The sequence below is a fragment of the Coenobita brevimanus genome, chromosome 29 (assembly GCF_032717465.1).
Source record: "Coenobita brevimanus isolate Jiangsu-jjx chromosome 29, ASM3271746v2, whole genome shotgun sequence".
NCBI classification, from domain to species: Eukaryota; Metazoa; Arthropoda; class Malacostraca; order Decapoda; family Coenobitidae; genus Coenobita; species Coenobita brevimanus.
The window spans coordinates 1,161,052-1,178,714 of record NC_136982.1 but is presented as its reverse complement, the minus strand read 5'-3'; the positions used below and the strand labels follow the sequence as shown (position 1 = coordinate 1,178,714).

General features: G+C 40.3%; 2 protein-coding genes across 2 annotated transcripts; one reads left to right on the top strand and one right to left on the bottom strand.

The window, feature by feature from the left end:
- Positions 1 to 5,606: 5,606 nt before the first annotated feature.
- On the top strand, positions 5,607 to 9,341 carry LOC145394902 (uncharacterized). Its single transcript, XM_080268654.1, has 3 exons — positions 5,607 to 5,777; positions 7,363 to 7,500; positions 9,138 to 9,341. The coding sequence occupies exons 1-3, from the start codon at positions 5,607 to 5,609 to the stop codon at positions 9,339 to 9,341; spliced, it is 513 nt and encodes a 170-aa protein (XP_080124780.1).
- Positions 9,342 to 11,603: 2,262 nt separating this feature from the next.
- Positions 11,604 to 15,410, bottom strand: LOC145394901 (uncharacterized). The gene is made up of 4 exons (XM_080268653.1): positions 15,398 to 15,410; positions 15,072 to 15,178; positions 12,677 to 13,193; positions 11,604 to 12,559 (listed from the first exon to the last, which is right to left on the bottom strand). Exons 1-4 carry the CDS (start codon positions 15,408 to 15,410, stop codon positions 11,604 to 11,606), a joined length of 1,593 nt encoding a protein of 530 aa, XP_080124779.1.
- Positions 15,411 to 17,663: the final 2,253 nt, after the last annotated feature.

Genomic DNA, 17,663 nt, shown 5'->3' with positions numbered 1-17,663 from the left:
TATTTTTTTTTTCCTTTTAATAATGAACAATCATTTAGTCTAACCTGGTACTGAGCTTGACTCATACAAAGATACTATTTAGGTAATGCCACTGGCCGTGATGATTTGGTACGGAGCGCCGGTGTCGCACGTCCGCCTAGATTGAATCCCTGTGTGTGTGTGTGTGTGTGTGTGTGTGTGTGTGTGTGTGTGTGTGTCAGCCATCATCTCTTCCTTTCCTTTACTATCATCCTCCCACTTAACCAATACTCTTAGTCTTTCGTGCATGCAACAGGTCAACTCTGCAACAGTCTTCCTTTGTCTGTATTTTCCTCTACCTGTGACCTCCCGTGTAGGTTGTAAGTAGGTAGGTAGGAGGTAAGTTAACCAGTACTCACAGTCCATCATGTATGCAACAGGTAAAATCTGAAACACTCTTTGTCTGTATTTCATACTGCCTGTGACCCCCAGTCTTTTAAACGGTGTGTCCAGGCATCTCAAAACGAACTCATCTTGAATTTGTCTCTCTGTTATGTTTTTATTCTTTCTTGGAGGGAACAGTTTGCGGTCTTATGGCCTTTGGTTCCTTCTTCCCTGCATAAAACACACACACACACACACACACACACACACACACACACACACACACACACACACACACACACACACTTCTTGTAAAGAGCTACAAGAAGAATTAAATAAACTTCATGAATGGAGTAATACATGACAAATGGAATTCAATGTGGACAAGTGTCATGTAATCAAGTTTGGTAAAAGTGGAAAAAGACCTGATTGGATTACACATTAGGAAATAAAACCCTACACACATCAGAAAGAGAGAAGGTCTTAGATGTGATGGTCAATAACAGATTATCTCCGGTTGACCACATCAGTGAGAAGGTACGGAACATGTATACACTGCTTGCCAGTATGAGAATAGCGTTTACATACATAAATGAAGACATGCTAAGAAATATAATAACATCATTCATCAGACCAACCCTGGAATATGCATCGGTAGTCTGGAGTCCTCATCTCAAAAAACACATAGACAAGATTGAAAAAGTTCAGATGGCCGCTACAAGATGGGTACCAAGCTTAAGAGATCTAAGCTACGAAGAAAGACTAAATAAACTGATTCTACCAACACTACAGGAGAGAAGGAAAAGAGGTGACATGATTATGCTATATAAATGCACATCAGGGAAGGAGAAAATAGACATAAGTGATTACTTAACGTATGGGGAAGCATCAGCAAGAGGACACTGCAAAAAACTGCATAAAAAGAGAGGTGATAAAGACGTAAGGAAATTGAGTTTCCCAAATAGAGCAATTGATCAGTGGAATGCACTACCGAATGAAATAGTGTGTGCCAAAACAATTCACAAATTTAAGGATATGTACGATAAATATGGTTTAAGACACGGGACAGTACGAGCTTGACTCATTCCTGTAAAGATACAATTAGGTAAGAACACACACACACACACACACACACACACACACACACACACACACACACACACACACACTTACGGACTAGTTTACACCCACTGAGTTAGGTTGAAGTTAAACCTGATGACGATATTAACCCATAAATTCAAGTTGACGTGACGACGGTAGCTTATCCAATCTTTACGAGAGAAGATAACGTTAACTGGTACATTGTACGCTAAGTAGCCGAAAATATACAAGAGATACGGAAATGCTCGATGCTTAATATGTTCTACAGTGTTGTTATGTTAAGTTAATTTGTACCGGTACTGTGCAAATTTAGAGTATTATTTATTTCCATCCACCACGTCCTCTACTGATCACCATATTAATGATTACAAGTATTGTTATAAATGTTTCTTCATCGTTATTATTAGTATTAGTATTGCTTATTACTGTTGTTATTATTATTATTATTATTATTATTATTATTATTATTATTACTCTTATTATTGCAGATCAAGATGTCGAAGGAAGAAATCAAGTACACAGTCTTAGGTCTTCAAGATTTACCTGATGTTTTCAAATTGTTTGATAAAGAATTTCTCCCTAGGAATCCGTTGGTAAGTATTATTATTATTATTATTATTTTTTATGATGATGATGATGATTATTATTATTACGTGTACTACTACTGCTACTACTATTATCATTACCTTTCCTCTTATGATGCTAGTCACGAAGTGCTACATTCCCTCGATGGTGGTCACGAAGAAGTGCTGTGGAAAGGCTGTAGAGCAGGGGTTCCCAATCTGGGGTAAATTACCCCAAGTGGGGTAATTTGGTCTTTTGTGAAGGGTAATGGGGGAGGTAACAAAAAAAAAAAAAATCTAAAAATCATACCAGTTATGATAGACTTTCAGACCTATACTAAAATTCAGAGATGAATGTTTAAAGTCATGTTTATTTGGTATCAGTGTTAATAATAAAAATAAATTACTCCTTGCAATAACTCTCTTGGTTTTAGCCTAACCTTTAAGTCCTACATTCAAACTAAAATCTAGGCATCAAAATGTTAAGCAGCTAAAATGCAATTGTGGAAACATAAGCAATGAGGGGTAATGAGTGAAGGGAGGTGTGGAAAATGGGGTAATGGGTAAATAAAGGTTGGGAACCCATGCTGTAGAGCCATAGTACTTTCTTATTCTGCTACTTGGTTAATATGTCAATACTAGAATATGATGCCAGTCACTGAGATGTGCAGCACGATTTGGGGCCGATAAGTACCGTACGAGACAGATAAAAGACAGATTGCTTGAAGATCGTTAAGATTTGATATATAACTGAAGATAACACGTACTACCTCCTTGAGAGAGAGAGAGAGAGAGAGAGGATGTTATGTATACCCGGTGATATCCCACGCGTACTCGCTTACTCTCTATCATGGCCTGTAATAATTATGCAAGAATGAGTTTTGTTTTCCATAAAAATCCCCCCCCCTCTCTCTCTCTCTCTCTCTCCATTCGCCATCACTGCTTGGGGTGACAATGCAAGTAGGTAAATGATCGAGTGCTTGAAAGTCATTCAGTTAAGATTTGATATGGATAAAAGTGAAGATATTAAGTACTACCACTTTGAGTCTCCTTGGTTTCTTGTCTATATATCTAGTTATCAGTCAGTCTACGTATCAATTTATATCTATCTCTAACGTCTCTGTCAATCTAGTTATCTATCATTTAGTCTGTTTATTTTTCTACATCTGTCCATCGTTATTTCTATATTTGTTTATCTATCTTTGTATCTCTGTGTGTCTGTCTGTCTTTATATCTGTCTATCAATTTATATCTGTTTAGCGGTGTATATCAGTCTATCTGTATCTCCAGCTGTATCCATAGCAGTCTCCTGTTTATCTATTTATATCTATCTGTATCTGTATTCGTCTTTGTCTTTCTGTATCTTCTTATCTATCTATATCTTTATCTTTCATACATAATCCACTTTTCCATCAGTCTGTCACTTTGTTTCTGTCAGTCTGAATACAAAGTCGTGGTTGTGTCAAATATAGGAATTCGACTCCTTGGTTACGAGAGAGAGAGAGAGAGAGAGAGAGAGAGAGAGAGAGAGAGGTTACGGTAGGCGTGGGGTATGGTACTATGGTTCACAGAAATATCAGTACACATTAGGTCCGATGTCTACCGAAAACACTTGCTATATGTTTGCCAGATTATATTGCTAGGTGGCGATATCTGGCACCGCTTGACGTCAGGGCTACCAGCGTGTGCAAGAAGTCTGTTCAGGGTGGGGCCCACCTAGTGCATCACCTTTAGCGATCTGCCAAATCAACCGTAGTACATGCCTCTCTCTCTCTTATTTCCCATCTATGTGCTATTTGAAATTGTTTTTTATATTCTGTATGTTGTAAAGGAAGCTATATAGTACATTGAGTATCACTTTTTAGAATTTTAACAACGATTTGAATTAATTCTATGACACGTGGCAGTGCTTTTTTCCCATGTTGCCATGCCGAGGTGGCGAGGGACCCAGGGTCACTCCCTGTCTAGCCACCTACTTCATCATGGAGAAAATCGGACTTGCGGGACTGGCTGATAAAGAAGGGAGTGCAGCCCCAAGATAACTTATCTAAAGCAGAGCTGCATGAGCTTGCCAAGAAGTTGGATATCACCACAACCTACGTAATCGACAAGATTGCGGAAGAAGCAGGGCATCGGGTTTTGAGATTACCACCATACCACTGTCAATATAACCCAATTGAGCTCATTTGGGCTCAGGTGAAGACTCATATAGCCAAGAAGAACACCTTTAAAATGGCTAACCTTAAAGTTCTTGTCAAAGAGGCTCTGAGTCTTATCACACCACAAAGTTGGATGGAAGTAGTGCGACATGCCGAACAAGTACAAGATGAAGATGCACAACAAGACATAGCAGCTGAACATTTCGTAGTCATTCGTCGTCAATATAACAGAAAGTTCTGATGACGAAGAAGATTATGATTAAAGATCAGAGAGAAGATTAAGCCTACAGGGGAAACCTCTTAAAAATAAAACGCTCCTAGACTTTTACCTCATAGGTGGTGTGGAAAAAAAGTTGAAAATAAATAATAAATATATACAATATATACATATATATATAAATATATATATATATATATATATATATATATATATATATATATATATATATATATATATATATATATAGAGAGAGAGAGAGAGAGAGAGAGAGAGAGAGAAACAGGTGTGATGGGGGTAGGTAGGGAGACAGAGTGATAATCCGATAATTGGTGGCCAAATTGGCAACGTCACACTCTGGGAAATTCCAACTTCTGCCGCACCCTGAACGGACTTCTTCCTGCGAAAGGAGTATAGTATTCAGTGACCTTCGTTCTGTGGGCCCAAATGTTTCGCCCATACCGTGCACCGATACTTGTGTGACCCATACATAATATCATTCTCTCTCTCTCTCTCTCTCTCTCTCTCTGCAATAATAATGATAATAATAATAATAATAATAATAATGACAGCATTATTAGTAGTAGGTATAGTAGTAGTAGTAGTAATAATAATAATTATAATAATAATAAAAGCATTAGTAGTATTTGTAATAGTAGGTGAAGTGATAATAGTAGTAGTAGTACAGTAAGTGTAGTTGTAGTAGTAGTAGTAGTATTAATAATAATAATAATAGCATTAGTAGTTGTTGTAATAGTAGTTGTAGTGATAATAGTAGTAATAGTACAGTAAGTGTAGTTGTAGTAATAATAATAATAATACTATAGTAATCATCATCATCTAATAATTATAATACATAAATACAAACATCTTCAAGTCCTGTGTTGCCTCATGAGGAGCGTAGGAGCCCGGGGCTAGGCAAGTTGGTCTTGAAATTTAAGATGCTAATGACCAGCCTCACACATCCCTGAGTGGCATTGCGTGAACAATAAACCCCAACCATCCGTTAGATATAAACCTACACAGGCTCAATCCGGTTGGAGCGCCTTAATTACCCACTAAACCACCAGGCGCCATAATTTGGTTATATAATTACCACCCAGCATAGTAAATGGTTTCCTTGTGTACAGGAAACCATTTGTCTTAATAATAATAATGATAATAATAATAATGATAATAAAATAATAATAACAACAACAACAATTTCAGGCCAAAGCAGCAAGTATGACGAGACTCGATGACTACCCAGGTGAACTAGAGCGGGATATAAGAGGCAGTTTGGAGTCCGGACTGTCAGTTGGAGCAAGAGACACTGTACGCGGCATTTTAGTGGGTTTTAGACTGAGTTTGTTACTAAGGAGGGATGAAAAACAGGAACATGTCCCCGAGTCCAAGGTGAGGTAATTTATTGTTATTTATTTATTGTCATTATTGATACTGCAGTAGTTTATAAATGCTTCAACCTGCTTGCATGCATCGGCCTTGGTCACCTAATAGCTGCTCTCCACGGTGTCCAGTCTCTGGCAGCCTGCCCATTCAGTGCCTTATCCCTAAGGTCACACTCTATAACCTCGTCCCAGGTCTTTTTTGGTCTGCCTCTGGCAACCGTACCCCCGACGTTAACACTTCTCAATTTCTGCCTAATATAAGAAAAAGACGCATCCGTGTACCTGGCAGATGAAAAACAAGTAGTACAGACAACAACTTAACATGTGCAAGTTTAAAATTACGTCGAGACAGCTGCTGCTTGCACCACATCTTGTTTTTCCTATTGTTTTTATCTTTTTGGCACAACATATTGCCGCAGGCTACACATCACAGTGTCTTGAATTGCAATGGTGTTGGAATCCATTATCATCCTCTCACAGCTCAGCAGTAACTGGTGCGTGCTGTCCATTGTACTAATGTGCACATCACAGGCATCAGCAACATGAGTTAGGCAGAATGACGCGCAACAGAGCATGTGGCATGACCCCTAGTGTGGACAGAGCTTTAAGCTAGCAAGCTGACATTTTACTACAATATAGCATCAAGGTGGAAACAGTGCGGAAAGGAGTTCCAATCGTCCACTTAAGCTAGCCAGTTGAAATTTGACTACAATATAGCCTGAAAGCGGACACAGTGCAGAAAATTTGATTACTGTATATCCTTAAGGCAGACACAGTGTGGAAAATAGTAGGGTTCCAATTGGCTGCTAACGCTAGCAAGCTGAAATTTTACTACAATATAACCTTCAGACAAACAGTGCAGAAAAGAGTAGGGTTCTGATCAGCTGTTTACACTAGCAAGCTGAAAGCTGACTACAATTTAGCCTTGATGTGGACGCAGTGTGGAAAGGAGTAGGGGTCTAAATAGTTGATTTTTCTCAGAGATTGCGTGGGAAAAAAAAAAAAATGGGACTTTGCAGATATTCCAGATGTCAGCTAATTTTCTATGAGGGATTAAAGCTTGAGTCACCAAACTCTGTGGACTTATAGACTGTGATGACCGAAGGTGACATGCACAAGATCAGTCACCTTGACCTCATGGTGAAAGATTAAAGCTAGAGTCACCAAACTTGGTGGACTTATAGACCGTGATGACCTAAGATGATATGCACAAGATCAGTCACCTTGACATCAAGGTGAAGGATAAAACTAGAGCCACCAAATTTGATGGACTTACGGACTGTGAGGGCCTGAGGTAACATGCACAAGATCAGTCACCTTGACTTCAAGGTCCTATTATAGCTGGGCTTCGAGGAGGCAATGGCTGTGGCAAGTTTTTATCAAAATTATCCTTGGGCAATTCTTGGATTTTCTTATGTATATACTGTTTTATATATATATATATATCGGTATATTATATTAAAATGTCTTAGTCTCTCTCTCTACAGTCAGTCTTTTCCAGGTGGTAGTAGTACCAGCAGCAGCGGCAGTAGTAGTAGTAGGATTAGTACATTTCCTCACTATTTTTCTAATTTTTGGCCAATCTCCTTCAGGTGTACAAGGTGTTGGCGAAGCTGTTTGAAGGTGTCGATTTGTTTGAAGACAAAAGCGTCCAGAAAGTGTGTAAGATGTATGCTGTGGGTGTGCATAGTGACTACTCTGGCCGTGGCATTGGCGGTACGCTGGTCAAGGTGAGAGATATACTGTGTAGCTGAATAGATTGATTGATAGATGTGTAGACAGAGAGACAGTACATACATACATACATACCCGGTACATCCATAAACTGAGGAATGGATGGATGGATGGATAGAAGGATGGGTAAATAGATAGACAGACATAATACATACACACATACATAGGTAACGATGGAGAGCTGGATGGATAAATAGATGAATAGATAAAAGGATGGGTAGATATAGAAATAATACATTCATACATACTCGTAGGTAAATTGATTGATGGATGGACGGATAGATAGATAGATAGATAGACATTATACATACACACGTAAATTGATGGATGAATGGGTTGATGTGTGAATGGATAGGTAGGTAGGTAAGTAGATAGATAGATGGATGGGTGGATAGATAGGTATGTATCTAGGCAGGTAGATAGATGGATTGATGGGTGGAGATTTTGATGGATAGATAGATAGATAGACGAAACCGCTGTATTTAAATGAAGAAAAGTCCCCATGCAGAGAGAGAGAGAGAGAGAGAGAGAATGATGATGATGATGATCAGTAGATTAAAACTAGAATAAGATGCTAGTCACGAGGAAGTGTTGTGGAAAGGATATAGAGCCATAGTATTAAAAAAAGACTTAAAGCTACTCAGAGTAAACGAATTTTTGTCTTGGACTCTGGGCTGCATTTCTAGCTTGTACAGAGGCTACTTAGCACCTTTCCCTTGGTGATTTAGATCATAGCATCATCTTCCATGACACGTTGTTTTGTAGTTTCCATTATTATTATTATTTATTATTATTATTAGCAGTAGTAGTAGTGGTGGCAGCAGTAGCAGTAGGGGTGGTGGTAGTATTAGTTGTAGTGGTGGTAGGTGGTGGAAGCAGCAGCAGTAGTAGTAGTAGTACAGTAATCGTAGTAGTAGTAGTAGCAGTAGTAGTGGTGATGGCACAGGTTGCAACAGTAGCAGTAGTTAGACATTAATTTGAACTAGATCAGAGAATAAGGTGTAACAGCCAAAATAGATTCCACAGGAGACGTCGTTCGGGATCAATTTTCCCCTTACACACAGAAAACGCTGGGATTTGGTCAAGAACACAGCTGCCATCTTGCGTGTGTGTAAGAATGGAAATAAATCGCATAGGAAAAGGCGTTAGGCGATACTGGAAGGATTTATGTAAGAGAAGAGGACAGTAAGGTGTAATAAGCAAAATAAATCGGTAAGGAGAAGGCGTTAGGCGATATTGGAAGGCTTTATGTAAGAGAAGAGAACAGTAAGGTGTAATAACCAGAATAAGTCGCATAGAAAAAGATGTTGGGCGATATTGGAAGGAGTCATATAACAGAGGACAGTAAGACGTGATAAGCAAAATAATTTGGTAAGGAAAAGGCGTTAGTTGGTATTGGAAGGATTTATGTAACAGAGGACAGCAAGATTTAATAAGCAAAATAAGTCGCCGAGGAGAAGGTGTTAGGCGATATTGGAAGGATTTATGTAAAACAGAAGAGGACAGTAAGGTATAACAAAAAAATAAGTCAATTAGAAAAAGGTGTTAAGCGATTTTGATTCAGTAAGGTGTAATAAACAAAATAAATCGCACAGGAGAAGGCGTTAGGGATTAATTCTCCCCGTATCCACAGAAAACGCTGGAATTGGGTCAGGAGTACGGCTGCCATCTTGTCTCTGTGGAAATAACGAACCCGCTTGCAGAGAAGATATACAAGAAGTTGGGATTTGAAACTGTGAATACTTTGGATCTTACGACGATTGATCTTAGTGGTTTGGACGTATCTCGCATCCCAGGAGAGACTGAGATGATGTCCATGGTTAAGAGGCTTCAGTAGGCTCCAATAGGCTCAACAGAAAGATCGGCAAGCGATTTTGCTATGTTGGATTTTACGAGAACATTCAGATTGGACAGTTTATTTCCATCCCAGAGGAGAGTGTGATGAAGGCTATGATAAATATAGACCACTAGACACCACCAGAAGCTCCCTAACACCTCTTCCATAGCGATTTGGCTTTTCGGCTGACTAATACTGTTTTCTTCGTTATTTTATGGAGAAAATTATTTAGGTAACAAAGGAGGATGGCAAAGTGTACTAAGCAAATTAAATCACTTAGGAAGAGGTGTTACGGAGCTTTCTTAACCAACAGAAATAGTAATAATAGTAATAATGAGAGCAGTAGTGGTAATAATAGTAATAGTAATAATAGTGATAGCATTACTTATAGCAGTTTATTAATAGTAATAATAATAATAATAATAATAATAATATTGGTAATTATAGTATCTTACTAATATAACTTCTTTACTCATAAGTATATATGTACAGTACTGTTGGGAGATTTATGTCAATGATTTGGTGTTAATTGCGGAGAATGAAAGGGAGGTGGAGGAAGTATTTAGGGAGTGGAGAGATGGTTTTGGGCACAAGGGCTTGAGAGTAAATCCAGATAAAACAAAGGTGATGGTAGCTTATATACTGTAGGGCTTTTGGCGGTACTGTCAAAGAAGAGGGAGAGTGGCCATGTGCAGATTGCCACAAGGGTGTGGGAAGTAATTCCATCTTTTACAGTGTTTGTGATAAGTGAATGCATAAGAGATGTAATGGTATTAAAAGTAGACTGCGAAATAATGCTGATTTCATGTGTGTGGTGTCTTGGGGAGAGCATGTGGAGATTGTCATGCATGAAAGAATTGATCTTGCTGGCGAGTCTCTCGAGTGTATGGAAGAGTTTTGTTATTTGGGAGACATGTTATGTGCTGGAGGTGGGGCTGGAGCTAGCTCTGTGGCTAGAGTGTGGAGTGGTTGGAAGAAGTTCAGGGAGCTGTTGCCTCTCCTGACATTGAGAGGGCTCTCCTTCCGTGCTAAAGGATCTTTGTGACGTGTTAGTGTAATGCTATATGGTAGTGAGACCTGGGCAGTAAAGGAAGGTGATTTTTGCAGGCTGAGATGTGCAGAAATGACAATGATTAGGTGGCTGAACAGTGCAGCCTTGAGTGTGAGGCCTGATGGAGCTAGGTTTTACGATGGGAGAGTTAAGAGGTAGGATGGGTCTGGAGTGTAATGTTGGTGTTGATGAGGAGAGGTAGATTGAGATGATTTGGGCATGTGGAGAGGATGGGGTATGACAATTGGGTGCAGAAAGTGAGAAGTATTAACTTCAGGGGTAGGATTGCGAGAGGTAGACCGACAAAACTTGGGACGAGGTCATTGGGTGTGACCTCAGGGATAAAGGACTGAATAGGGAAGCAGCCAGAAATCGCGCAGCATGGAGAGCCGCCATTAGGTGACCAAGGCCAACGCATGCAAGCATGTTGGAACCTTTAAAAACGAAAGGAAACGATGTACTGTGTAATGTTGCTATGTAATTATGAAATAAAATAAAATTGCTACTGCAGCTACCACCACCACCACCAAGCTACTACTATTACTACTACTACTACTACTACTACTACTACTACTACTACTACTACTACTACTACTACCACCACCACCACCACCACCACAACCACCACCACCACCACCACCACCATTGCTGCAGTTACTACTACTACCACTACAGCTACTACTACTACTACCTTCATCACAACCACCACCACCACCACCACCACTATTACTACTACTACTACTAGTTACCACTACCACCACCATTGCTGCAGTTATTACGACTACCACTACAGCTACTACTACTATTACCTTCACCACCACTACCTCCACTACTATATCTACTACCACCACCACCACCACTACAGCTCTCTCTCTCTCTCTCTCTCTCTCTCTCTCTCAAAGAATTTTTAATAATTATTTAATAATTATAGAATATAATTTTAATAATTATTTGAGTGTGTGTGTGTGTGTGTGTGTGTGTGTGTGTGTATAAGAGAAAATGATACAGCATTTCTTATTGGATATGTGTGTGTGTGTGTGTGTGTGTGTGTGTGTGTATAAGAGAAATGATACAGCATTTCTTATTGGATATGTGTGTGTGTGTGTGTGTGTGTGTGTGTGTGTGTGTGTGTGTGTGTGAGGAAAGACTCTGAAGGAGGGAAGGAGGAAAGATAAAGGAAAGTTTTGAGCATGGAGGGAAGAGAGAGAAATTTACTCTTCTCCTAGTCGACCAGCTTCATTTATGTCCTTCAAGTTGCATTGAAAATTTCCTTTGAATAGTTGACTCTGAAGGTGGAGGAACTCTGGGGGCAGAAGGAGAGGGCAGGAGGGAAGATGGAGGGAAATTCTAAGCATGGAGGGAAGGGAGAGAAGCCTGAAGATGGAGGTGAATGTAATGCGAGCACAAGTAATGTACAAGTACTTCAATGCATTGAATTTATTACGTCTGAGAAGCATGGAAACTGTATCATCATCAATCGCAAAACTGTTGACATCCAGACTCAAGCTCTCAAGGCTATTATTGTCCACCATAAGGCTTCCAAGTGCTGTAGGGTCTGTGATGACACCCGAGAGGTTGATGTGAACCAGTTCAGGGAAAAACGAGGCCCTGGTGTTTTGCCGGGAGATGTTCGTGTAAACATCGGAGTCTGTTGTGATGTTTAGGTGGTGAAGTTCCAACCGCTTGAGGTTCGGACAGTTATAATTGATGGATTTTAGTGTTGACCAAGCTAATGATGTCCTTGAGTACTCCTCAAACTCAATCTCAAGGACGAGTAGCTGCTTTCCGAGTGACGTGATAGCTGAGAGGATGAGGACCTCGGGTACTAGTCTAAGTGTGAGTGAGCTTAGGTATGTGAGTGAGCTTAATGCGGCAAGGGAGGTGAGACTGGGATCAACGTACTCCATCATGAGCTGCCTGAGCCTGGGACAAAGACTTAAGGACTCTATGGCCCTATCTGTAGCCTTCCAGAGAGAGAGAGAAGTTAGAGCAAAGGGAACTGACTTCAATCCCCTCTGGTGGAGATACAGGAGGAGATTGTGAAGCGAGGAGTTCCAGTAGCTATAGTGAAGGGTCTCCAGGTTACGAAGGAGGTGTAGGAGGACGACAGCCCCGCACAGGGTCACACGTGGAGACTGAATGGACAGGTGGCGGAGAGGGCATGCGTCTTCCACATCCCACACCATTTCATTTTCTGTATCACGTACCACACTGCTCTTCATCCCCCACACCATATTGTTCTCCGTACCCCGCACCACATCATTCTCCTCATCCCGCACCACACCGTTCTTGTTTTCTGGCACGGAGGACGTGTTTCCACACGTGTCTTGGGGGTCAGAGAAATTTTTAACCAGTGCCTCGACCACATCCAGATCAGAGACATTACAGGAGTCAAGGTGGAGGATGCGGAGGCCAGGTGTGTGCTTCTTCAGGTAACTGAGGACCTCGTTAGCTGCCTCATCACCTGTTACATGGAGATCTTGCAATTTTGGAGACCTGTGGATCAATTCGGCCAGGAGACCAGGCTGGATTTTGACATTGACGTGCATACTGGTCAGGCTAAATCTCCGAAACACTCCTACCTCCTCCAAAACGGGGTGCATTATCTCCGGAGAGACTTCGAGAGGGGTCGGAGACACTAGAGAGAGGTGGGAGACGTCGGAAAGTAGTTGGAGGAGGAGGTGGAGTGATTGGGAGTGTGGATCCCTTGGTGGTTTGGCGTTAATGGCATCTGCTACTGACTTAGATCTTATGTCTATCGGTAGCATCGTACATAGCAGTGTTCCAAGTTCACTCAGGTCCTGTGAAAAGATAATGTTAACTATAAAAATAATAATAATAATAATAGCAGTGATGGTGGTGGTGGTGGTGATGGTGTTAATAATAATAATAATAATAATAATAATGGTAGCACCAGCAGTAGTGTAGTAGCAGTAGTAGTAGTGGTTGTAGCAGTAGTATTTGTAGCAGTAGCAGTAGTAGTAGTAATAGTGGTAGCATTGGTAGTAATAGCAATCATAGTAGCAGTAAGTGGTAATTAATGTAATATAATAATAATAATAATAATACAGGTATAATAATAATAATGATAATAACAATCTTGATATTCTGGCCTTTCATAGCACATCTGCGTGACTAGCATCGTGCTCTAGTGTTAATCTCTCTCTACAGTTCAGCATCCAAGGAGGAGAGATGGCAATTTTAGGCCAGGTTAGAGTAAACACTATAATTCTCTGCATCCTTTCCTTAGCACTTCTTCGTTACTAGTATCATATTCAAGCCCTTGATCGGTATTCTCGTAGGTTAAGGAAGCTCCTAACACATATTCCTTTTGCGATTTATTTTATTGCACCGCACTGTCCTCTTGAGTGTCACATAAATCTTTCCAATATCATCTAACACCTTTTCCCAAGCTATTTATTTTAATTTCACTTTACTGTCCTCTTCTATGTTACGTAGATCCTTCCAATAATGCCATACTTGGCATAAATAACATGCAGAGGGATATTAACTAGCCATAACAAAAAATAAGTCGCTAAGGACGAGGTGTTGAGGAGCTTCCTCAACTGACGAGAATACGTTCACTTCATCCTTGGGTGATCCTTAACACACACACACACACACACACACACACACACACACACACACACACACACACACACACACACACACACACACACACAGAGTGCTCGCTGGCGCAGTGGTAACGTTCTCGCTTGCCATCTGGTAGACGGGAGTTCGCGCCTCGCTCAGGTTGCGAAAAGTTTCACTGAAGAAGTGGGTGGTTACTGTCCCCCTTGAGCAAGGGGACGGGTGTGTGGGTGTGTGAAGGTCACAGCCTTGCCCTTAGATCGGACTATATGAGCTCTCAGCTCCCTTCCGGGAGGGTAAAAGCTGACGATCACGACCATCAAGTGATCCTGACCGACCCGGTGAATTACACACACACACACACACACACACACACACACACACACACACACACACAATATTTTCTTGGGTAAATATAAAACTCAAAGCTTTCGTGTCTCTTTCACTGTCTTGCTTCTTATTCCTCTCTCTCTCTCTCTCTCTCAAGTCAGGGGTAAACGTATTTAAAATCAAGCTGCATTTTGTTTTATTATACCCTCATGTCTAATCCACGAGACAAATAGATAGATAGACAGATAGATTGATTGATAGGTAGTTAGTTAGGTAATTAGATAGAGACATACATATACATACATACATACATACACACACATACATACATGGATAGGTAGGCAGATAGGCAGCTGCAGATAGGTAGATAGATAGATAGATGTAGAAAAATATATATGTATGTACGAAGAGAGAGAGAGAGGAAATTATGTACAATTAGTGATTCAGGTCACTCTCTCTCTCTCTCACACACACACACACACACACACAAATAAAGATGGGGAAGGGTACACATTGACCCACTTACATATTTAAGAGAGATGACTTACAGATAGACAGGCAGGTAGATAGCAAAGTACATGCATGCATACACAAAATAGATAAACAGATAGATACATACAGAAAATTAATACATATACGGTACATAAAGAGAACAGATAGATAGATAAATACATAGACAAGAGATAGATAGACATATAGAGAATAGATATACATAGAGAGAGAGAGAGAGGAAGATAGATAAAAAGATAGATAGTTACCTTCAGTGGTGTGTATGTAAGGGAGGTGGTGATGATCGTGGTTAAAATGGCTAAGGCCCTGTCACGTAGCGATTTAGGTTGTTTCCTTGATGCTACACTTTGCCAGCCTGAAAAGAAAGATCAGTAACACCTTATCCTTTGCGATTTATTCTGCATATGACGCCTTACAACCTGGTGAGAAATTTGAAGATCCGTAACTCGTTTCCCATAGCGATTTATCCGTCTGTTACACCTGACGAGAGAGAAAAATTTTTAAGTTCCGTAACACCTCTTCCTTGGCGATTTATTCTTGGATACGGCTGGTGAAAGCAACTATTTACACTCACCAGCTCGCTCCATCGTGCGGATTAGGAAACTCCCTAACGCCTCTTCCTTAATGGTTGATTTTTGGATAAGGGAGGCTTCCTAACACCTCTTTCTTACCGATTTTTTTTTTGTATGTGCGACTGGTGAAGACAAATTATCTAAATATACCAAGCTCCATCGTTTGTAAGGAAGCTCCCTAATACCTCTTCCTTACCGAATTATTTTTGGATACGGTTGGTAAATAAGGAGGCTGGCTGCATGGGACCTTCTCCTTACCTATTTAATTTTTGACACATTTGGTGAATAAGGAGACTCCCTATCACCTCTTCCTTACCGATTTAGGTAAACATACGCTTTATTTGAGGCAGTAGAAGCACCTTGCCAAATGAATTCTTCCCAATAGTTTGTTATGATTTTTTCTGGTGTGGTAAATAAACGTTTCTTTTAAATCTGTGTCCCCTTCTCTTGAGCTGTTTTGTGCTAACTCTTGTTTGATTTATCAGCGTAATGGCGGAAGGGAGTGCACTATATGTTTAACTAAATCTAACTTAACCTAGCTTATCAGTATTAATAATTTAACCAAACCAAACATTACCTAACCTCCATTTGGGAAATTGGGAAACGAAGTCCACTTTTGGGTACGTTGAGTTTCTTCCATTCCGCCGGAAACAAATAATCGTAGGTAAGGCTTAAGGAACGTCATCATAATAACTGGGGGGAAATTTTTCAGCAGGAAAAGGTATAAACTCACCAAGCTCCATCGTGCGTGTGTCTCCCCCTACGGTCAGATGAACACTGAGAACCGTTCTGGATTACACAAGTATTTTAATCTCCCAAATTCCATTCAGTCACGTATTTATCCTTACATTTGGCAAGGAGAGGGTCGCCTACACGTGGTGGTACTGGTATAGGTTCATTCCGTCACCTGTTTCTCTGGTAAATTTAAATTTCGAATGTCATCACAACCACCACAAGTACTACTGCTACTATTACTACTATCATTACCATTTCTGCTACTACTGCTGCTTCTGCTTCTACTACTATTACTACTACTAGTACTACTACTACAACTACTACTACTACTACTACTACTGCTGCTGCTGCTGCTGCTACACAAATAGAAATATTCCACTAATACTATTACGTCAGTCCTAATTAGGTAACCCTTACGTACATTAGGTAAGTCTGTATTAAAAGATGCCTTAATCAGAGAGAGAGATGCAACAGTCTCTCTAATGATGTTTCCTTGCCCTGCAGAGCTGTGTGGTTCACTGACCCTAGCTCGGGGGATTCATCTATCTGTATCTCTCCATCTATCAATAGCCAGACGCCTCAATCCCGTAAGGGCTGGCAACAAACAAATCGCCTCCATGTCGCCCTGTCTTTTGGTATACGTAGATGTACAATATATTAAAGATTTGTTATGTTTTGTTTTAGCCCAGCTTGTGGAGTAACCACCACCACCACCACCACCACCCAGATATCCGTCATGATAAGAAGGACTATGTAGTGGAATGTTGACTCCACCTCAGAGGCACAAACACCCACATTTAAGCGACTCATTCCACCTGTCAGCTTGGGCCCATTTGGCATCACTAGGATAAAACTAGTACCAAACGTAACGTAGCACTTTAGTACTAAAATCTGGTATATAAGCCCGGCTATGTGGATCTTTACACCTTTATTCAAATTTACACATCCAATAAAGTTAAAGCGTATTTTTACTCATCCATATCCTTTATTTCTCATCAGGCATGGGTGACAGATAGATTGCAAGAGGAGATGAGGGTAACCTGTCAGTCCAGACCACCAATATGCAGGCAGCGACCATTGCACGGGTAAGTGTTTTAGTAGTAGTAGCAGCACACGCAGGTTATGCATCAAGTTAATGTGGTTGATTAGATTTTGATGATGATGATGGGCTGAAGCAGTCTGGTAGTCCCTCCTTTTCGGTGATGCGTTAAGGTGTATTTAGTGTTTTTTTTTTTTTTTTTTTTTTTTTTTTTTTTGTGTGTGTGTGTGTGTGTGTGTGTGTGTGTGTGTTACTTGGATTTCTGTTTTGGTTTCTAGACACAGTGTTCCTAATATTCCAGTCATCCAAAGTAATTTACTCATGATCTTAGCACTGACTTCCACACTGCAGTTGTGAATCATTTCCCAATTTTTCTGTATACTGGCTCACTTCAGTTTTTTACACTCTGGTTTTTAGACAATTATGCATTTTGTTTTTTTCTTGTTCGAGGGAGTGAAGCTATTGATTTTTAGTAAAGTCCATCCTTATCAAAG

Bases quoted from the DNA above. Each gene is read 5' to 3' on its own strand.
- LOC145394901 (XM_080268653.1), bottom strand. The intron at 13,194-15,071 runs GTAACTATCTAT...ATCTTTTCACAG, and splicing joins TTACATACACACCACTGAAG to GACCTGAGTGAACTTGGAAC. The intron at 12,560-12,676 runs GTGTGGTGCGGG...GGGATGTGGAAG, and splicing joins CGTGCCAGAAAACAAGAACG to ACGCATGCCCTCTCCGCCAC.
- LOC145394902 (XM_080268654.1), top strand. From the start codon at position 5,607: ATGACGAGACTCGATGACTACCCAGGTGAACTAGAGCGGGATATAAGA. The intron at 5,778-7,362 runs GTGAGGTAATTT...AATCTCCTTCAG, and splicing joins AACATGTCCCCGAGTCCAAG to GTGTACAAGGTGTTGGCGAA. The intron at 7,501-9,137 runs GTGAGAGATATA...CCGTATCCACAG, and splicing joins TTGGCGGTACGCTGGTCAAG to AAAACGCTGGAATTGGGTCA.